This window comes from Eretmochelys imbricata, chromosome 3, assembly GCF_965152235.1.
Source record: "Eretmochelys imbricata isolate rEreImb1 chromosome 3, rEreImb1.hap1, whole genome shotgun sequence".
NCBI classification, from domain to species: Eukaryota; Metazoa; Chordata; order Testudines; family Cheloniidae; genus Eretmochelys; species Eretmochelys imbricata.
The window spans coordinates 99,830,257-99,853,316 of record NC_135574.1 but is presented as its reverse complement, the minus strand read 5'-3'; the positions used below and the strand labels follow the sequence as shown (position 1 = coordinate 99,853,316).

Below are 23,060 nucleotides of genomic sequence, written 5' to 3'. Positions count from 1 at the left end.
TTTTTGCTGTACCTGCAGCTGGTGTTACTTCTGGCTTTTGTGGGTTTTGGGGACACAGCTTGGCACCCAGCCTTTGCTATCTCTGTTCATCTCACTTCTTGATGATCTTTGCTGGGGGTTCTGCCAGGGGAAGGGGTAATTAATGTGATTGAGCTCTGTGGTGGCCCCACTAATGGAGTCAACTCAGGGGATATGCTGAAACAACATATCTCCTGGCTTCAGTCCTCTTTACTCAGCCTCTCTTGGGACTGCATTGATCAATTTTTGTAATCTTTCTAAGCAGATTCTGCTACTGGGGACTTCGTGCCTTGGATTACTTTAGAAATTGGCATATGCCAGGGCTGAATCAAGTCCTGAGTGTTCAGCATTCAGAGTCAGTCGAGAAGCTCAAAGTCAGCAAGAAGTGGGGTCTATTTCCATTTCTGTCCTGTGTGACACTTTTCTGTGTCTCCCCCTTCCAGCTGAGAAATGTTATTTTTCCTGAATGGTGAATAAACATGTTTTTGTTTTTAAAAGAGGCATGCAAACAACAGAGTTACTGAATTCTGATGATTTTCTAATGCAGTTCTAGAAGGAAAAACTCAAGAAGGACTCCAGTTTATGGTGAAACAAAAAGGAAGAGGGGAAGTGAAAGGTGCACAGTAAATCTTATTTCAAGACAAGAATCTTAATTTTATTGGATAGTAATTCAGTGCTCACGGAATTAAGTTCATAATGGAATATCCTAAAGAGAGCAAAATATATTCACAGAATAGGTCAGGAGAGAAGGATGTTGGAAATTGTACAGTGAAAGTCACCAAAAAATAAACTCTGAACTCAGAATTTAAAATGAAGTGTCTCAACAGAAAGTTTAGTGAACAGCTCCTTTTCAACTTCCTCTTGCTTTTCGAATCCTTCAGCACCATCAGAATCTTGAAAAAGACTTTGTGGAATAAAATGCCACCTGTGTTGCAACAGAAAAAATAATTCTCTTATCAAATGTACATGGAGCTAAAATAACTGTTAGAGAATACTGTCTCATTGAAAGGAGCTGTATTTTTAAAATGAAATTAGATGATGCTTTGTCAACCAGGAGGTCAAAGAGAAGTATGGAAGAGCCATCTGATAGCAAATTTGCTACTTTGCCATTAACAGCCTCTCTATAAATACAGTAAATTTATGGTCTTGGATTCCAAATATTCTAGCCACTTCCCAGTGTCCAAATTTTGCATCCAGAATTTTTCATTCATCTGTTTGAAATACAGAAACTGAAAATTTGAATTCCAATGGAATTCTCAAAGTACTCATACTGGAAATAATTCCAGAGTTGTTTTATAACTCATTTCTCTTGATTAATGCAAAATAAAGTGGCTTAAAACTTTGTACCTCCAATCTCAATGTTGTTCTTGATTGCTGTATGGAAGTCTTTTGTAACTGTCTTCAGAGAACTATCCGTTTATAATATTCTCTAAGGAAGAACTTAATCTCATCTCTGGCCAAATACTTATGATAAAATAGCATTGTATTTTATATCTGTATTATTTTCCTTACAAACTGTTTCCCAAAATGCCTTAAGCATTAAATAGAGACGAAAAATGAGGTTTTCATTTGAGATTTGAAATTAGATGGTTAATTGATGAGGCAGACAGATGCACAAAGGTCAGAACTGCAGATGAGAGAGAACCTTACTGATAGTTGTGAGATTTTTTAGAGAACAGATGAGCTGACACACAGTAGTTAAGGAAGTTTCAGGAAACTTGTCACTTACCAAGACCCAAATGATGACAAAGACGACTGGAACCCTGATGTATCAGCCCCATTTCCATATCTGTCCATACCTGACCTCAGATAATGTCTTAGGGCCTTCTCTGCAGGTTGGTCTTCTTGGGAAACTCCCTCTTGGACATCACTGCTATACAGTTAACCATAAGCAGGAAAGGATGATTAGATGTAGGACCAAGAATCTGTATCACTAACTGCAACCCTTTCGTACCAACTCTCAGTTCCCACTTGTGCACTGGAGAGTAGGAGTAGACGTTCCCTATGATTTCCCCTCCTTACCTATATGGAATCATTTTAAAGATGAATTTCTTTGTTTTGTGCTATCTGTAGACAGTAAAAGGTGGAGTATCAGAAACAAGGATTGAGAAGCGCATTGTCATCACTGGAGATGCAGATATTGACCATGACCAGGTGAGTACATATGCAGTTCCCTTTTACAGTACGCTGTCTATGTCCCTCTAAGATCTGTGCAATACAGAAAAGGAAGAGATCAGCAGAATTCATAGGAGCAAGTAGATTCTGAGAATGTCAATTCCATCAACTAATTATGCTATCATGTGTGCTTCCTGAGCGGATCCTCAGTTTTCTGAGTGACGATGCAAGTTTTGATGAATATTAGGACACCAAGATCTTTCCTTTAATATCAAGAAAACCAATGTTTCATAGTGTGTTAATGTATATTAGCAATAAATGAAGCATAGTACTCAATTGTGGATCCCTTTGGTATCTTGCACAGATAAGTTAATCTTTATTGGCACTAGGTACCCAAAACCAAGCACAATTTTTTCATGCTCACAAGAGAGCGGGCTTAGAATATTTCACCTGTCCCATACAAAAAAAAAGACTTTGAAAAGTGGAGAACGGGAAAATCAGAAAAATGCAATTATTTTTCCCTTGGGATCGCTCAGATTATTTGCATAACTTTTCATTTAAGAGGTAATGGTGACAAAGCTGAAACAAAAAATCATTATCGTTGCGTTTAGTCAAGAAAGTCTGCCCTTTCCATGATGTTGCAGTGGAGGCAGTTTCTAAGTTGTATACAAATCAACAAATAGGAATTTAATTTTCACTTTTTAATGGTAATGTACTGAGGGCTCTGAGTAAATTTAATTTCAGATTTTGATGTGCCTGTAGTAAGTGGCTCATGACAAGTTCAATCTCTCCTTGAAGCTTGTAATTAAATGCCAGAGCTGTTTAGCATTAGGCATGGGTTATGTCTACCCTGAAATGTATTTAATACATTTGGGACATCTGAAAAGGTCAGACAGTACCTTTGCTTTAATAAAACTCCATTTATTCCCTCCACTGTTCTATAAGTCCTCCTCTTATACTGAAATAAACAGTATGAAGCAGAAAAATAAGTTGTAAGTGTTGACTACACAGTACACTTTTGTACTAAAGTTCACCGTGATATTTAGCTTATGACAAATTATACCACTGACTCTGCAAAGCATCTATAAAGTTCATAATGCTAACAAACTATACCACAGAGATTGAGTCCTTGACTGTTGGCACTGTACATCACTGCTGTGGAGAATGAGGAAGTTGTGCCTTAACATGATTTGGAACCAGGGCGGCTGCAGCCAAGAGATTCATTGAGTGATTGGACTTCAAGGTTCTACCAAAGTGAGGTGTAGGAAGCCAAACCTGTTCCCTAAGGCACTGGTTCTCAACAAGGGATACGTGTACCCCAGTGGTACGCAGAGGTCTTCCAGGGGGTACAACTACTCTTTTTTAGATATTTGTCTGGTTTTACAACAGGCTACATAAAAAGGATTAGTTAAATCATTACAAACTAAAAATTCATACAGAAAATGGCTTGTTTATACTGCACTATATACTATACACTGAAATGTAAGTACAATATTTATATTCCAATTGATTTATTTTATAATTGTGGTAAAAATGAGAAAGTAAGAAATTTCAGTAATTCAGTAAAAGATTAACTTTTGTATTTTTATGTACAATTTTGTAACCAAGAAGTTTTTAAGTGAGGTGAAACTTGGGGTATGCAAGACCAATCAGACTCCTGAAAGGGGTACGGTAGCCTGGAAAGGTTGAGAGCCACTGCCCTAAGGGGTACACTCGAGAGGGACTAAAAGGATCTAAGGTGTAGTTTGCCCTGTAGCCATGACAATCACCTAAAACATTTTAGAAGTATCATATGCCCCTCGGGTTATCGGTTTGAAATAAAATGGCCTAACATCCTAGGGACAGTTAGCTGCGCTAAGAGGAACTTATAAAAGCTATCAAAAAAAGTTTTGGGGTGTAAGTAAACCTTGTGTGTGTAGGCCTTTGATTGTTTTTACCTTCTGCTCTACTTGTGTTGTACCTTTGAGGAATGAGTACATAATATTTTGTGTCAAGGTACTGTTCCTGAGTCAGGGCAAACTTTTACTCTCACGGGCTCCCAAAGGGTAACTATTAGAGGTGCCAAAAGCAAATTGAATCATGTCATTAACATGATTGTGAACCGGGGGGGCTGCAGCCCAGAGATCCACTCTGTGTGATTGGACTTCAAGGTTCCACCAAAGTGAGGTGTAGGAAGCCATGCCTGTTCCCTAAGGGGTACAGTCAGGAGGGATTAACGGGATCTAAGGTGCTTTGCCTTGTAGCCATGACAATTACCTAAACAGGCTGGTCCCTTAAATACTAGTACATGGTGCTGCTTAAAATGCAAACTAGAAATAAAATTGTCAGGTTTAAGAGATGACAGCAAGCACCAAGCTGTATTAATGAAGTATTCCCTTTTGGGTCCACAAGTTTTCTTAATAAGACACCGTACTCTTTATCCTTAATCAGTACATCTCCTTTCTAACCTTGGCATTTTTTCTTAGCCTTTGAATCTCCCTTCACAGTTCTGATTATTTCCTCTCCCCCATTACCCTATTAGTTCAAGAAATGGCACTCTTCAACTCCCTGCCCTCCAAGCTAAGATGCTTATTTTGTAGCACCCTGTATTCTTTTTAGGGTTCAGTAGAGTTTTAGGCTGTTTTGTCATTAAAACTGTATATGGATTTATTACTGTTATGAAACACTATCTCCAACTCTTGCCTCCTACTTGGTTCTTTGGCATCTTCCCTTGTGTTCACTCACTGCATAGCTTTATAGCAACACAACTCAGTGACGTAGTACATCCTTGCCCATGACTCTTGACTGAGATCAAGTGTGGCATGTAGATTCCAAAAACTCTTTTGCTCGGTGTATGTTTCCTTTGAGGTTGCAGGTGCATTTCTCCTCTGAAACTGAGTGAGTGCAAGGCTCACCTGCAGCAGTACATCTCTTAATAAAACAAGATTTATTAAAAACAGAGAAAATGGAGTAAAAAGAAACCATTTACTTAACATCTAGAATTACGTTTCATCGTAGCTAAACTAGTTAAGGTAATTTCAGCCTAGTTACAGAAAAAGAAGAGAATCTTATATGTCCAAAGACAGCAAAGCACATCTCCCTACAGTTTCACTTGTTTTTCAAGCCTTTGGTATTTGGAATTAATTATCATATTACGTAAGGATCACCTTCCTTCCCAAAAGGTATTTTCCCTCAGACCTGAACCCATTTCAGTTGGAGTCTCCCTCTTCATAAGCCACACGTCTGGCACTTTCATGGGTTGGTATGCAAGTTTCTGCCCAATCCATCGAGTTAATTTGATCTTTGTTGAGACTATCCATTGTTCTTGGGCAAAAGTTGTTCAGTGTATCTGAGAGCAGCTTTTCTTCATTTAACACACCTTCCTTGTCCCTTAGTTATGATATATCAATTTATTGACAAACTACATTGTTTGTCACAGTTACTTTAAAACACCTTTCATGAAGGAGTGAGAGTAATATGGCCTTCTAGGTTTCATTTAATATCATTTGATACTATCTGCTTCCTTTGTTGCATGCTATCCCATTTCAAATGGTTTTCCCCCTAACATAACACCAAAGTCACTGGTAGTGTGGCAGTATTTTCCCAAGATTATGGGGAGGTGAGGACCCTCAAAACAGGAAAATTTGGTAAACCGAAGGAAATGTATTTTAATATTTTCAGTATTCCTGTAGATTAAAGGTGGGGGGTAAGATTTTGTGGAAAGGAATGTATGGGTGTTGAAAACAAGTTTGGTCCAGTTACCATGTGATAAAACTTCAAGGAGGACCCCGAGGGAAGCTTATTTTTTAGCACTGTGTGCATCCCCACTTTATTCTACGAAAACCTCTTCCAACAGTCAAGAACTGATCATTTTCTGTGACTATTTGCTTTTTGAAGCCTTGCTAAAATATTAGTGCCTTTCTTGCAGAATCGCTATATACTGTGTACCCAGAAACTTCTAATTTGAGGCTCTTTGAATGGGGATAGGAGGAAGTACTCCCAGTGTATCACTACCAAGGGATTTCCCAGCTGGTTTTCCCAGTGTACCGACAGCTAAAGGCATATGTCATGGTGACTGTCCTGTCATGCTAGCTTTCCAGTGTGAATATTGATGTAAAGTACAGACCCATTTTAGGCTCGCTGCATTAAAGGTATTCCCTAATTAAAAACTATTTGGAATTTAGTAAGTGCCCCTGATTATCTTTTTTGTACGCTTGAATTGTCCCTTTTATCTAATGGTTTGGGACTCCCCAATATGAGAGTGAAGGCCATTAAGTGATGGCAAATAAGGAAATAATCACTAATGAATCTAAGCAATTAGTACTCAAATGAGACAGAACAATACTAGAAATTTCACGCCTGAAAATATTATTTTTCACAAAGAAACCAATACAGGCGTATAACCTCATTGTCTACTCTGTGGTTTCAGAGTAGCAGCCGTGTTAGTCTGTATCCGCAAAAAGAAAAGGAGTACTCATGGCACCTTAGAGACTAATAAATTTATTTGAGCATAAGCTTTCGTGAGCTACAGCTCACTTCGTCGGATGCATTCAGTGGCATCCGATGAAATGAGCTGTAGCTCACGAAAGCTTATGCTCAAATAAATTTGTTAGTCTCTAAGGTGCCATGAGTACTCCTTTTCTTTTTGTCTACTCTCTGTAATCTTTGGAAATCTGCAAAATCATATCACAAATTTCAGAAGTGGGGAAATTCTATGTAATAAGATTCCTATATTTTGCATTGTATTAGGCAAACATGTGAGTCCGCTTTCTATTGCTAGTCTGCAGCAGGTCAAAAGCTTACAGTCTCTTTTATTTCCTTTTTCTGCTGCTCTCAATATTTTCTTTCCTCAGAATCATGAGGTCATCACTTCATGATCACTTTCACCCAAGTGCTCTTTCACTTCCAGATTCACAAACAATTCCTCCCAGTTAGAATCAAGTCTAAAATGGCTGTTCCTTGAATTATTTCCTCCACCTTCTGAAACAAGAAGTTGTCCCCATTACATTCCAAGAATGTGTTTTTTTCCATATTACATTTCCAACAGATATCTGGGTAGTTAAAGTCCCCCATTACTACCAGATCTTGTGTGTGGGATATTTCTATTCTAGAAATGCCTAATCCCCTGCCTCCTCCTGATATGCTCTACCATGATGTCGCTCCTGTTTTTTCCCCTTTTATCTTCCTCAGTGTGGGGGAATGGACTAGACGAACTCTCAAGGTCCCTTTCAGCCCTACACTTGTATGCTTCTCTGAACCAGCATGTAAATCAGTTGTTAGATGGATGGAGGGTATTTTTTATCTAGTTTCTAGCACTGGACAGAAGAGAGTTTCTAGGGCTCCTCTTCAGTTTCCTTTCCTGATTCCCCTTTAGACTCAGGAGTTTTTGTCCTGAATAACTGTGTGATTAAATGGTATCATAATGTGGTGTCATTAGCCCACCACTCCAGTGCAGTTTTTAATTTCACTCTGCCGTTGTTCAACTAAATCTTTCCAATATTTTGTAGGCACTGGCACAGGCAATCAAAGAAGCCAAAGAGCAGCACCCTGACATGTCTGTCACAAGGGTAGTGGTGCATAAAGAAACTGAACTTGCTGAGGAAGGCGAGGAGTAAGGTCAAGGTAAGGAAGCATGCAACATCAAGAAAAATAGTACAACTAGGGCTGAGATATAAGGCCATCTTTATTGGTCTTTATTCCTCACAATTGTCCTTTAAATAGAGTATAGTTTGAAAGTTGCTTCATCTTTCTTTAATACACCCATACTTGAATTTTGTAATAGATGCTCCTTTTCTTATCTATAGTGTGTATCACTGAAAACTGGCACATGGGAGCAATCATTTATAATCCCAAGTGTACGGTGCGGTTTTATCTAAAGTCCAGTCTGAAACTCATTCTCAATTTTAATTTCAAGTATCCTGTAAAAATATCCACCAATTTTGTCTCAAAGTCCTGTTATGGCATTTACTTTGATATCCCATCATGTTACTTTAGTACATTGCCTGAGTTGTTTCCTGCAAAGTATAAAATATGAAGCAAACCCCCTACTCACCTGTATATTTGCACACTTATACCTGCCGTATGTTTAGAGTTCCATTGTTTGAATAGTTATTGTATTGGTATGGAGACCATACACAGTCCTGCAGTCATGAAGGGGTTCTACTCTGCTCCTGAATCAATGCAGTCAATTATTTCGCCATCTTAACGTTCTGAAATGTTTAACCTTTCCTCCCCACTCCAGGATGGAATTAAATCAAGTTTTTTGTAGACTGATCAATTATTGCAATTATAAAATAATTTATTGGGATGCAACGTGCCCTTTTCACAGATAACAACAGGTTCTTTATTTAGGCAGCTTAATTAAGGAGATGAAATTGGTAAAACACAAACTTTGAGCTTTAGTTGATGCAAACAACTATAATTGGAATTATAGAAGAATCAATTATGTCAGAATAAAAATAAGACAAGTGCAGGAAAGTGGTTTCCTGCATTGTTCATACTTAGAATCTTACATTGTCCATACTTACGACTTCCTGGAGACCATTAGTGACAAAGATAAGGGGAAAAAAAGGTAAGCGGCGTATATCCGGAAGTTGGTCCCAGATCAACCAATGTGCTGTTCTACAACTTGTTGCTCCCAAGGAAGCAAGGAAAGTTCCAAATCTTTAATTCCCTTAGGTTGTTCGGCTAACTCGGACATAGGCATCATCAGCTCACCTTTTCCTACATTGGTCAGCAACGTCAGCCCACCTTTTTCCATATGGTTCATTCAGTTACCTAATATTTATGCTTCCAGTAACTATGCAATTTACGAGAGTTAATCACATGCATCAATATAATCCAACTGCCTAGCAACAAAATTTATAAAAAGTCCCGAAATTCCTTATCTTAAAATTTCAAAGCTTGCAGTGTACCTGTTAACTTGGGGTCAATTGTTTGTTCTCTCATCATGAGTTGGCAAAAATATGAAACCAAGGGTCACCACCTGCACCCTACTTTGTTAGACCACAAACTACCTGTAATCCTCACATAGGATATAATCCTAACAACCCTATTATTTCTGTTTTCCTACTTGCTGTTACAGCTTCAATAACTTCCATTATTATTCCTGTAAGCATGCTTGGCAAATAGATTATATTTTACCCAAAACTATAAACAATCCAAGATTAGGTCAGGGTCAACAATTTGGAGGCAAAGGATTTAAGCCACTTATTCATTGAGTGAAGTATTTTAAGGAATCCTGATTTGTTTTGTCCTCATTTCAGAATGTCTCTGTGTAGATGGGAAATTACTGTATATCCTGGTGTTAGGAGATTTGGGATTAGAGTATGTTCCTGTTGTGGTAAGAAAACTTGGAAAAATTCACATCCTTGTTGAATTTTTAAAACTAGAAAATCTGTTACTACTGTGATAAAAGAACTAAATGACCTGTACCATTATGGGCCAAAAGCAGAAGTTACTGTTTTAAATGAGAATGTGTTCTTACATTCTCCCTATTTACCCAGGGGTTTTCTAGTGTTAATAGTGAAATAATGGGCTATTTAAAACAGTAGCTATATTAGACTCTTTAAATTTAATTTAGTCATACTAACTGTTCAACAAAGACAAGTCCTGCACTTAGGACAGAAGAATCCCATGCACTGCTACAGACTAGGGACTGAATGGCTAGGCAGCAGTTCTACAGAAAAAGACCTAGGGGTTACAGTGGACGAGAAACTGGTTATGAGTCAACAGTATACCCTTGTTGCCAAGAAAGCTAACAGCATTTTGGGCAGTATAATTAGGGCCATTGCCAGCAGATCTAAGGACGTGATCATTCCCCTCTATTTGACATTGGTGAGGCCTCATCTGGAGTACTGTGTCCAGTTTTGGGCCCCACACTACAAGAAAGATGTGGAAAAATTGGACAGAGTCCAGCGGAGGGCAACAAAAATGATTAGGGGACTGGAACACATGACTTATGAGGAGAGTCTGAGGGAACTGGGATTGTTTAGTCTGCAGAAGAGAAGAATGAGGGGAGATTTGATAGCTGCTTTCAACTACCTGAAAGGGGGTTCCAAAGAAGATGGATCTAGACTGTTCTCAGTGGTATCAGATGACAGAACAAGGAGTAATGGTCTCAAGTTGCAGTGGGGGAGGTTTAGGTTGGATATTAGGAAAAACTTTTTCACTAGGAGGGTGGTGAAGCACTGGAATGGGTTACCTAGGGAGGTGTGGAATCTCCTTCCTTTGAGGTTTTTAAGGTCAGGCTTGACAGAGCCCTGGCTGGGATGATTTAGTTGGGAATTGGTCCTGCTTTGAGCAGGGGGTTGGACTAGATGACCTCCTGAAATCCCTTCCAACCCTGATATTCTATGATTCTATGAATTATTGTTGACTACATGTAGGATTGATTGAAGAACGGAATATATAGAATGCTTTCTTTATTTTGATTGAATTTCATATTGTTATAATAACCATGATAATATCTTACTGGATGCTCCAATGTTTTAATTTACAGTCCCAACATGTTTTTGTGCCATTCAAAATACATGTGAGGTACAAGACGAAATGTGTAACTACGTGTTCTGTTCTTGTTAAGCAGTGAAGCAATGTGGGCCAAAACCAGGTGGATTAGTTGATAATCCTGGGCAAAGATGAGGGCCATTTACACCACTCAGTAACTAATTCATGATAAATGGTCTTGCTCAAGGCCAGAATTGCTTAGAAGATAACCAGCTTATTTTCATAAGGCCTGGAGAGGGACACTTTGTCCTTCTCACTGTTGCTTTAGAGCATTGTGAGTATGATGAGATAGTATAGGCAATTAAATGTTAGTATTGATGTACTGAGAATTTGTAGGCAATTAGTTGCTAATACAGTGCTTCAGTGAAATTGTTTGTGGTGGGACAACGAGAAGAGGGACTGAAAGGCGAATGCGGAGAGCCAGAACGAAGCCACGGAGCAACTCTTAAACATTATGGAGCACCGAGTGGACATACTAGCTACTAGCACTGCAAACGGAGCAGCTCCATGCCCACCCTCCCCTGCAGCCGCTGTCACAAAACTCTTTCCCATGTGCCCCCCAGACACTGCCAGCACACTCTTATCAATCTCCTGGCTCCAGTCTGTACCCGCAGCATTCCATTCCTCCCCCATCACAGTCCAGCCCTGCGAACTCCCAGTACCCACTGCACTCAACACCCATCACTCTGCACTTTAGCCCTGATGAAGTACGGTATCCGCTGCATTGTACTACAGAGGAGAAGGTTGGATATGATACCTGGACATACACAAATCTTTAACCATCCCGGGACCCCACCACCTCCTGGGACCCTCCCTTCCCTCATCCCCCTCAGTGCTGTGGTTTTTTGTTTCTCTCTCTCTCTCTCTCTCCTCTGGTTGGTGTTCTTTAATAAAATAATTGTTTTGGTCTGCAAGCAAACTTTATTCCATTAATTGAAAGCAAACAGAGCCCTGCAAAGGAACAGATAATTTCCTTAAACCTTCTTAGTGCATTATTTGCACCAATCACAATCCCCTCCGAGCATTACAAGCACTGCACTCCTGAGCATAGCAACAAATATTCAGCTTCAAATTGCTGCCTCAAGACATCCCTGATCCTTATGGCCCTGCACTGCGCCCCTCTAATAGCCCTGGTCTCTGGCTCTTCATATTCAGCCTCCTGGCGCTAAATTCAACTGTCCAGCCCTGAGTGAAGCATTCACCCTTCCCTTCACAAATATTATGGAATGTACAGCACGCGGCTATAAACATAGGAATATTGTCATCGGCCAGGTCCCGCCTCCTATAGGCAGCGCCAGCAGGCTTTTAAACAGCCAAATGCACACTCCTCAGTCATTCTGCACTTGCTCAGCCTGATGTCGATCCGCTCCTTGCTGCTTTCAAGGTGCCCCTTGTATGGCTTCATAAGCCATGGCGCTTAGGGGTAGGCAGGGTCTCCCAGGATCACAGTGGGCATTTTGAGTTCCCCTACAGTGATCTCCTGGTCCGGGAAGAAAGTCTCTGCTTGCAGCTTCCTGAACAGGCCAGTGTTCCAAAAGATGCGTGCGTCATGCCTGTGTTAATGTCCGTGAAATGCCCACAGTGATCCACAAGCGCCTGGAAAACCCTTGAGAAATACCCCTTCCGATTAATGTACTTGGTGGCTAGGTGGTCTGGTGCCAGAATTGGAATATGCGTGCCCTCTATCACCCCTCCGCAGTTAGGGAAGCCCATTTGTGGAAAAAGCCATCCACAGTGTCATGCACATTGCCCAGAGTCACAGTCTTTTGGAGCAGGATGCAATTAATGGCCCTGCATGCTTCCGTCAACACGAGTCCAACGGTCAATTTTTCCCACTCCAAACTGGTTAGCGACCGATCGGTAGCAATCTGGAGTAGCCAGCTTCCACAGTGTAATTGCCACATGCTTCTCCAATGGCAGGGCAGCTCTCTTCTCATGTCCTTGCACCGCAGGGCTGGGGCAAGCTCATCACACAGTCCCATGAATGTGACTTTCTTCATCCGAAAGTTCTGCAGCCACTGCTCTTCATCCCAGACGTCCATGATGATGTGATCCCACCACTCAGTGCTCGTTTCCAGAGCCCAAAAGTGGTGTTCCACTGTGGTCAGCACCTCTGTGAATGCCACAAGCAATCTAGTGTTGTAGCTAGTATGCATGGCGATATCAATGTCAAACTGCTCTTGCCTTTATAGTTTAAGGAATAACTTCACTGCCACTCGTGATGTGTGAGTGAGAGCAAGCAGCATGTTGGTCAACAGTGCAGGATCCATTCCTGCAGACCAAAGAGGCAGAGTGTGCAGTACACAAACCGTTGAAAGATTGTGCCAAATGTGGACAGAAGCACAGGGGTTGCTGGGATGTGAAGCAATGCATCATGGGGCATTGGGACAGGACCCAGGATGCCCCGCAACCCCCTCTGCCTTCCCACAACTCTTAGTGGCAGAAGAGGAAGAGATTCTCTATGGGATAGCTGCCCAGAGTGCACCACTCTGAATACCACTGCAAGTGTCGCAAGTATGAACACACTATTGCACCGGCAGCTGACTGTGTGAAAACACAACAGCGGTTTCCCTTCAGCACTCTGAGCGGTGCTGTAACTCTGCCAGTATAGAGATACCCTCAGATGTTTACTTGTCTGTCAACTTTTCCCATTCTGACTAGCAGAAACGGTAGCTAGTTTCGACCTTGCTTTGAAAGCCTATCTTCAAATTAATCCTTAACTATGTGATGTTTTATTTCATTAATTCAGGGTAGCTGAATGCACACAATATGGTTGTAATTAGCTTAATCACATTCAAATCCAGGGCAGCAATATAACTAATGTAAATCCAAAATAACTTCAGAAGAGGTACTCTTGATTCACCTAAGTGTGTCAGATACAAAATTTAGTCTTGCATCTCAGTAGCCTACTCCCCTTATCAACTGTGGTAATGGGAAAGTGATGGAAAACACGGCCCCACTCACATTTGTCTGTATGTGTATATGCAGTTAGTCTTCGAAAAGAATCTACCATTTTATGATCTTTTATTAATGGGGAATCAGCTTCTGTTGTAAAAAGTTTGCTCTAATAACCAGGAAGAGCCACACTGGTGCAAAGGTGCTCAGTGTTCATATTTGTAAGGGCAGACAGTACATTTGTAGTGTCCATTCATTTCCTAATGTATAGAGATGTCACAAAAGCCACCAATATACTTGGCAGTTTCAGCAGAAATGCTAGAATGAGGACTGAGTTGAACGTGCTATCTGATCAATTCTGTGTCAGGGTTGAGACACCATAGCAGATTGGGGTGCAGGAAGCTTGCCACACTGGCTGATCTAATAGGACTGTGATTTTTACTGCTGTTAATTTGATATCTTTCGGTAGCTCTAAATTCAGAGGAAAAGCTATTGATTGGGCTGGTCAAACAGTAACAGAACAGATCTAAAAATTGGTATCAGTTTGTGTTTACATTTATTTCCCTTAGCAGTTAAAGGAAGCCAGTGTAGCCGTATTATATTTCTTTTGCATGAAAGAATGCTAGTTTGAGTTGCAGTGGCATTTCTTTGTTGTAGGAATACAGTTTTAATGATCTGGATTTTAACCATATCCTGTCCCCTTTTCTAACAGTTAAGCATAAGAAATATTACCTCTTTCAGTTCGAAAGGATATTGCTTTTTATGTTCTTTCTTAAGCCTCTGGGTGGAAACTGTTACAGACTTGCTGTGAGTAGAAATGTATAGCTAAATCTGAGTAGAACAGTGGTTCTCAACCTATTTACCATTGTGGGCTGCATGTGCACCTCTGTGTGTTATGTGAGCTTCATCCACACAATATATATACTATCTCTATGGCCCTGAAGATGTTGCATAGGCCACAGCTGTGTGCAAACAGGCCAGGGGTTGAGAACCACTAGAGTAGAAGGACAAGAGGTGGCAGGTGTTAGACCTCCTACATTGCACAAACACTGAATTCAAAAGGTGAGGTATTCCCCAAGTAATCTGATCCACATGGAAACTACGGTTTTCTAGCCCCTTGCCAAGTTTATCGAGTGATTTTATTATTGTTTGTTTTATGTTGTCTGTGTAGATGTAAAGGTCTTTGGGGCAAGGACTGCAACTTTTGATGTGTTCAAACAGTTTTTAGCAAGTGTTGGGTGTTACCAAAATCCAAGCAATATACCTTGCCAATGAATGACCCAGCATAAGAAGAAAAAGTAACAGTTTTCCTTGTGAGACTCTCCTGGGTATGCGTTGTGGGAAGAGTAAATTATCTTGACATGAGGGGGCTGCGCTGTGATTCCACTGAAAGGAAGTGAAGTGGTGACCAGCTGTGAAATTGATTTTCATTGAGAAGAGAAAGTAGTAAAATCTTTTGTCAAAGTTCAGGATAAAGGAAGAGAAAATCCTGCAAGCAAATCAGCAGAGTCCTTTGTGCCTATTAAGATCACTATGAATTTTGGAAAGGTGTGACATACATTGTGCATGTATAAAACTGTCACTGGTAGTTACAAAGTAGTGTTTTGCAACGTTTCAGAGGGTGCTTGCATGCTACAGAATGAGTTCAGCAATTCCATCATAGCTGTTGATCTGAAAGGATTATATGGGAGTCGGATAGGACCAATGTGAAGGAGTTCTAAATAAGTCATCTTCCAAGCTTTCATTTTTACATATTTCCATGCATAGATTTTAAGGCCAGAAGGGACTATTAGATCATTTATTCTGACCTCCTATATATCACTGGCCATTTATTTTCACCTAGTTACCACTCTACGATCCCAGTAACTTGTGTTTAACTAAAGCATACCTTGCAGAAAGGCATCCAGTCTTGATTATTTGTACCTAGACCAGTCAAGGCTCTGTCCTGGCTATGATTGGAGAAGAATTATACTCTTGCATTTGCTGATAGAGATGCAAAACACCACACCTGGATAACTAGAACTTATTCATTGAAAACATAAATTTGTCTAGTAAATTGTAGAATAAAAATTTCAGCAGACTTTTTTAAAAGCACTATTAAATGTCACAAAGAGAGAAAATACTATGAGCTGGAACAGACTGAGGTCCAGTCTATGCTTACCGGTAGATCGGTGCTGCTGCAATTGATGTAGCAGGTGTTGATTAAGCAGGTCTAGTGAAGACCTGCTAAATTGATCGCAGAGCGCTCTTCGGTCAACTCCAGTAATCTATCAGTCCCAGAAGAGTAAGGGAAGTCAATGGGAGAGCATCTCCCATCAAGGCAGCACAGTGTAGACACCGCAGTAAGTAAATCTAAGCTATGTCAACTCAGCAAAGTAGCGGAACTTAGGTTGACTTACCGCAGTAGTATAGACAGGCCCTGAGACACAAACTATTAAACCTCAAGGGAATTGGTGGAGGGATTTGCAGGAAACAGCAAGTGTAGTGCAGCAAGATATGACCACATACTAAACAATTTATCCCATGAATGGGGAGGAGGGAGCTCTTGTATCACTCATGAAGTTTTGCTGAAATGAAAGATCTGCATGGGAAAACAACCTCTGGACTCTCCTACCCTCTGTTTGCCAGAAGCTGGGAATGGGCAACAGGGGATGGATGACTTGATGATTACCTGTTCTGTTCATTCCCTCTGAAGCACATCGCACTGGCCAGTGTCAGAAGACAAGATACTGGGCTGGATGGATCTTTGGTCTGACCCAGTATGGCAAATACAGTATCTTATGTTCTTATAGGTGATACTGTATTTTAAGACTGTCTTCTTCATGAATATTTACATAAACTTACTTTCTTTTTTTAGAGGGGGAAAAATACCCGCTCACTTCATGACCACGAAGAACTTTGACCATTCCAGGTTGGTGACACCACCACTACTGCATTGAATTCACCAGGTCTAGCAACAGTGACCAGACACTCAAGGTTGAAATGCCAACGCCAAACACTACCTTAACTACCCTGGTCTATATAGTTCCCTTACATCTTTCTTGTTTATTTTTATTACCACTTCTTAACATTCTTAACTTTTTTGAGGTTTTAGGGGGGTTGATTTATTTGCACAGCTACCTGCCATTTTTATAAATGATTCTTGATCATATGCAAGTGAACAAAAAGTATTCTGATAGCACTGTTCACTGGAATAGGTGAAGCTGTGCAGAAAGGAGAATCTTTGACGAATTTAGAAGTAGTTTTTTCCAAATATTTCAACTCAAGTCTGTTACTGGAGTAATTTACAGATTTTCTCAGCTTATTCAGGTTTATCAGATAGCATAAAAATAGGGAGGGGGGTTGGTAAAAACAAAACATTTCATACAATTTGAAAAAAAATTGAGAATTTTGCTTTGACTGGATGGATTTTTTTTTTTTACTAACACCTTATAACTCTTTCTGTTCTGAGGGTCTTCTCCTTTCTGTGGGGAACAGGTGCTGGTAGTCTATAGAAGAGCAAGAGTTATAAATGGGTTTCTTCTGACTGAGCACTGTCTTTTAGATACCTTTGCACTGCAGTGCCAATGCTCAGCTCTTTCACAGACATTTTGCTGTCTACAACATTCCAGATAAGGAAGGATGGGAAAAAATGCTTTCTTCCCTTCCAATAAAAGGTGACCCAGGCAGCTTAAAACTTAGTGCTTTTTTCTTAACATTTCCAAACTTCAGCACTTCCCTATCACGTACGTGTGTAGAATGCTTGCTTTCTATTAAACCTCATTGTCTACATGTTAGAACTGACGTTTCTGATGTTGAGCAGGTATATGTTTCAGATAGTTTAATGATCAATACAGGTTTTTAGGATACTAAGGGAAAGGTGTGGGTCCATTCTTGTAGGTAATAAAAAAGCAACGCCATTTTTTGAGGCTGCCACTGGGGAAAACCTATATAGAAACCTGTTAACTATGTCAATTTCTTTGCTGTTGACACTGTGTATAGTTAAGATGCCAAATTAGATTTATAGCAGCTTGAAGTTGTATTAAGTGATATTTTGCTTTCTGTAATACTGTTATAAAATAAAGTTTGTTTATTCTCTACATGTCATTTTTCTTATTTTTGTTATAAAATGCACAGTATTTGTGGCACTTAGCTGGACATACAAACACTTGGAAGATGCTGGCTGTTTTAAAGTGAGCAAACCAACTGGGAAATATCTGGAACTCTTGAGACCTTATTAGGTATAAAAAATAGGGAGCCTTCAAAAGTAATTAGTTGGAGGCTTCATTGCTGTCTGACTTGAGACCATATTACTCAATATTCCAGCTTTTCTTCCTTCTATTACAGTGCCAGTGACTTTCATGTCTTCTCTAACTGGCACCTCTCTGATGTGTTGGGGTTTAAACCCAGACCAGTAAGCAGTTGTATCACTGCCTGCCCTGCAACTTTGGGTGCCTTAAATGCTGTGCTGCTGTGGCTTACAGCCCTGACACCAACAGCCAGCAGACAAGTATGCAGGTCATACCCTTGCTTCACCTGCCCAGTTACTTTTTGGAAAGTGACCCCCACACCATCCCATTCCCAAATTTCCCCTAAATCATCTGTCAGTGTGACAGTCTGCTGAGGTTCCCAGAATAGTGAGCTACTGTTACCCCTCTCAGCCACAACAAATGAGAATTTTGCTACTGCTAAGCTGTGTGACAACTCCCTGACACGCCAGCTTGTTTATCTTTCCAGCAAACTCTTCAGGACTCTGCCAGTCCAAACCTTGCTTTGGTTCCCCAGAGATGAGTCCTGGAACATTCACAGAAGTGAAGTTCATTGTTCCTTTAAAAAGACAATACACTGCAGCTCATTAATTTAATTTGGGTTTGACAAAGACAGGCTTCAAAATTTTGGTCAATCCATCACGTTTTCACCTCAAGTTGTCTGTGAAAATTCTTATCACTGCTAAGTATTATTTATATTACTAGAGTTCCAACAATGTGGCAACACTAAAAGAACAAAATAAGTAGGGAGGGAGGGTTTGAAGGGTCTTGGAATATGACAAAAAGCTTGTACTTTGATATGATTAAGGGTGTGGCCCCTATCCTTGCACTATGCCCTTCCCCCCTCAACAGTAACCTTGGCTCAAAGCAGTGGAACAAAACAATGCCCTGAGGTGCACCTAGGATGTAGTATTCCCCATGTGGACTCATGGCCAACTAATGTCCCACCCATCTCCAGTGGGACCACAGCATTTCCACTGCTTTTGGGGCTCATTGTTGGTAGAGAATATGGTGGTGGGGGAATGAGGCAGGATCAGTCCTTACCTATTACAAGCTGGATAATGTAAGTCACCAATAACTGGTACGTTAACTTATATTTTAACATCAAACAATATAAAGCACTTAAGTGTTTTTAATTACTTGTCACAATATGCTGAAAACTGGCAAACTATCTAATATCTCCCTTTCCTGCAAAGATAATGGAGACACTCTGTCACTTAAATAATAGAAAAGACTTTTCATTAACTGCAGCCCAGGATGGAATAGAAGAAATGAGCATAATAAACTGGAAAGGCTTGTCAGCCAAGAAGCAGCAAGGTGAGCTGAAAAGTGGGTCAAAATGGAGAGGTTTGCATTTAAGGGAAGTCTTCGAGGATTTTACGTGCAAACAATAAGTTGGAAGAGGTGTTTTTCTGAAGCACCTGTGGTTTTTCACTAGATTTGTGAGGTTTGCATGATAAAAGGTCCCAAAATGTGGAACTCGTAGCACCCCCACTCCAAAAACTGTTTCAGCACCACTGCCACAACCCCAGGGCTGGAAGAGCTCTTGCTCCCACCACAGCCCCAGAGCTTTTCCAGTCTTGGGGCTTCAGCGAGGGGAAGGGGGGAGGAAGAAGCAGGGGGCAGGGCCTCAGAGGGAAGAGATGGAGTGGGGGTGGAATGGGGTGGGGCCATGGGTGTGGTCATAGGTGGAAGGGGCAGAACGGGGAAGGGGCTCCAAGCTCCAGCCAGGGCAGAGAGCTCTGCTGTGCTCCCAGATGAGGCTGAGAGCTCAACCACAACTGGGGCCGAGCTCTCAGCTCCCCTATGGCCCCGACTGAGCTTTCAGCCCCCCCCACCCCCCTGTGCCCTGGCCAGGGCCACGGGGTGCTGGGAGCAGTAAGTGGGGGTGGGGCCTCTGCCAGAAGAGGCGAGGCAGGGGACTAGCCTATCCAAGGGGAAGCTTCACCCTCTGCCCATGGTCCCAGAGCCCGAGCTCCAGCCCAAGCCCAAATAATTAAACAGCCACCCAACCCCGCGAGCCTGAATCAGCTGGAAAGGGCCAGCCATGAGCATCAATTTGCAATGTAATCATCCCCTAAGATAAGTTCCCAGCCCATTCAGTTGCCAGAGAAATCTGTAGCTCCATCACTGCCTCCTCTGTCTCACATTCTAACTTAAATTCTTCAGGAGTTTCAAGATGCTCTGTCTGGACTTAATAAAAACATGCCAGACATGCCTTGTCAACATGCTGCCTTCATAAGGATCAGTATAATTCTTTACCACTAATTTTATACAGGATATACGTTTGTTCATCAAGGTAACAGCTAGATTTCGACTTGGAAGGATTAGATTCTTATTGATAAACAGTCAATAAACATCGATTTCACTGTGCACATGGACAGCCCAAGTAAGACCGAGTTAGGCCAAGTAAGAAAAACGTTGCTTGAAAACTTTAACTAGAGTTTGATTTAAGGGTATTTACTTTGTATGTTTTGACATGCGATGTTGACAGTTTGATTTTTAATGGTGATAAAAACTGTTTTTGAAATGGGTGTCTACTGACATGAAATAATTATTGTCTCACTTGCCTTCTCTGAGTCTGACCCCTCCTCCTCCCCTTGGTGGGATGGTGGAAATGGGGCCAGTAGGAGATTGCGCTGTAGGGCAAAGTATGGTGGTGAGCTTTGTTCTCTGGGATGCTATGGTAGCCAGGAAGGCTTACAGGGATTCATTCCAAAACACCCGGGCTAATGGAGCTCTGGCTGGGTGGACCAGGCTTGTTAGCCTGGGTAATTGGCCTAAGAGACCATTACTCTGAAAATAAAGCTGCAGCCAGCAAGTCCTTCAATTGTGTTGGTTTACCTTGCTACTGGAAATAGTCTTGTTGTCCAAGAGAGTGTGCAAGTTGGTGCTCATCCACTTTAAACAAATTCTCACGCACCCTTCAACATTCTAATTTGGTCTGTGGAGTTGTGTGAAGACTCGTTAGTACAAACTATGATTGTCCATGTTGTCCTCAAATTCAAGGGGACCAGCATCACCATTACTCTCTGATCAGCCCTGTTGTCTGATCTCCCCACAATAATTTCCCACAACTTTGAAAATTTAAATAAATAAAAATTGGGTGGGGGGGGAATGCTTAAAAGCTGTGATTTTGTGCAATTGTGAAAATTATTTAAATTGGTAATAAAAAAAGAGGGCGGGTAACCTTAAAAATAAACATCAATATTATCCGTTGAAGTCATATATAAAAAAATTAATTCCTCCAAGCCTAGCTATAGCTAATGAAAGCTCACTTAGCTTTTGCAAATCTTACCCTTCGTATCTATCAGCATTGGTCTAACCCTGCTCCCACTGAGCCAATAGTCCTGCCCTAAATAGTTACATGTTAATACTAAGCATGACCTATGGAAATACTGGTGCTTCATGAAAATCTGCAATATCTACTGGAGGTTACTAGGGTGAGGAGGATGTACATTTTCAGGATTTTTTTTCACAGCCTCTAGCACCATGCAAAATATTTAAGGTGTATTAAACAGGCATCAGAGAATTCCATTATTTAACCATATGATAATGTCAGAAATGTGTTTACAAATATTTATGGGATGTGCAGATGGGGGCCAATTTATCTTGTACACAATATGAGAACCATTTAACATAACTCTGTGTTAACCAGTAAAATTATTTTATTAACTGAATGAAGAAATTGCATATTAAATTGGTAGAGTTTACAAAAAAGTAACATGAAGTTTGGATTCTCTACAGTTACACAAAGATTGTTTGACATTCAATGGATCTAGTCCACATTCTACTGAGACTATAAAAGTAAATAGCCTGTTCTGAAATAAAGCTGGATAAACCTCTTGCATTTTATCAGGTTTACAAGACATTAGAAAATGTATCAATATATGTAGTCGCCACCCGTTGTAATATTCCACTTTTGAGGCTTGATCTGAATAGTCATATAATTCTTGCTTCAGTCCCAATTTAAATTCCCAAACAAAAAAAACCCCTTTATTTAATATTAGTTATGGTTATTTTCAAACTAAACCATATTTAGGAAATACAAAGTCGAACCTGCCCAAGTTAGGAAATGCCAGTATGAACATTGCCCATGCAGCCTTAATTCAGCCCCCGTCTGCATATGCACTACGATACAACTGTGTGCAAATGTAAAATAATGCCATTTGTCATGAATTTGAAGCAAGAGGAATGAGATTAAATTCTAATACCAAGAAGACTTTGCGCATGGTAAAGTTGAGTGCTATTTGGCTTCTTGTTGCTTTCTTCTAATAATGGCCACTGGTACATTCTTGTAAGGTGATCTGTTTCAGACACATGGCAATGAAGCCATATTTATAATTTGTTTCCAACTAATGAAAAAACATGGAGAAAGAATTTCACAACATAATTACACCTGTTAGTTTAAAAAATCATTCCCTTATTTAAGTATTATAAGAGGAGTTCTTTGTGTTTCCAAACTAAAATAACTCAGACCCTTTAAAAAGATATTTGTTGCTTCTTTCCATGGTTTGGTATTTGGTTTGGTGGCAGGTGTACCAACTTGAATACTCTGCCTCACAAACAGAATATAATACAGTATGAACTGGAGGTGAGTTTAATAAAATATGAAACAGGAAAAATAAATGAAGAAATCCTTTTTTTTCCTTCCATCACTGTTGTCTTTCACTTTTCAAGTTTTTCTGTAGTTTCTCATCAGTTCAGAGAGCATGCTTTTGTCAATATTTATGTTTAAAATAAAATTTAATTCATGTTAACCTGCTGTTCGTACACCTGTGACTCAGCAAGACTGCTGCTGATTCATAGACCTACGTAGTCTTCTGCTGTCACATGAAGACTCCTAGAGCTATTTCGACTTTATATAAGCACCTAAGGAATAGTGAGCAATGAGGTTTTTTCCCAAATGCCTTGTCTCAGAAACCAGCCGATAAAGTACATTGCATTAACTCACAGGTGCTGACGAGTTCAGGAAAGTGTTGCTTACTAGGTATCATATAGAGATAGCAAAACTGTTACAAGGCCTTTTAAGATAGTGCAGGACTGTACAAATGAAACTAACTTCCCACCATTTTGTTTCCCCCATGACTTTTATAATACAGCAGGTTATTTTTAAACCTCCTGAGTTGCTTGCTAGTGTCAAACTTGTTTTCTGAGGCGAACGTCCGTTAAACGTCATTATGTTCTTTTGGTTAATCTCTTTCTTTCAGATCTCAGTTTCTGGTACCGGATGTGGAAGTTCAGGATGGCATCTGTGGGATCATTGCCCATGGCCAATTCCTCATTAACTGAAAAGCAGAA

General features: G+C 40.5%; 1 protein-coding gene across 7 annotated transcripts in view; it reads left to right on the top strand.

Moving 5' to 3' along the window:
- EPB41L2 (erythrocyte membrane protein band 4.1 like 2) overlaps positions 1-17,593 on the top strand; it is a 243,547-nt gene extending 225,954 nt beyond the window's left edge. For all 7 annotated transcript variants that reach the window (XM_077813040.1, XM_077813035.1, XM_077813038.1 and 4 more), the window contains 3 exons: positions 2,092-2,172; positions 7,620-7,734; positions 16,370-17,593. In XM_077813040.1, the coding sequence (XP_077669166.1) occupies positions 2,092-2,172; positions 7,620-7,727 (189 nt within the window). In that variant the 3' untranslated portion in view covers positions 7,728-7,734; positions 16,370-17,593. The remainder of the gene's footprint in view (positions 1-2,091; positions 2,173-7,619; positions 7,735-16,369) is intronic.
- Positions 17,594-23,060: the final 5,467 nt, after the last annotated feature.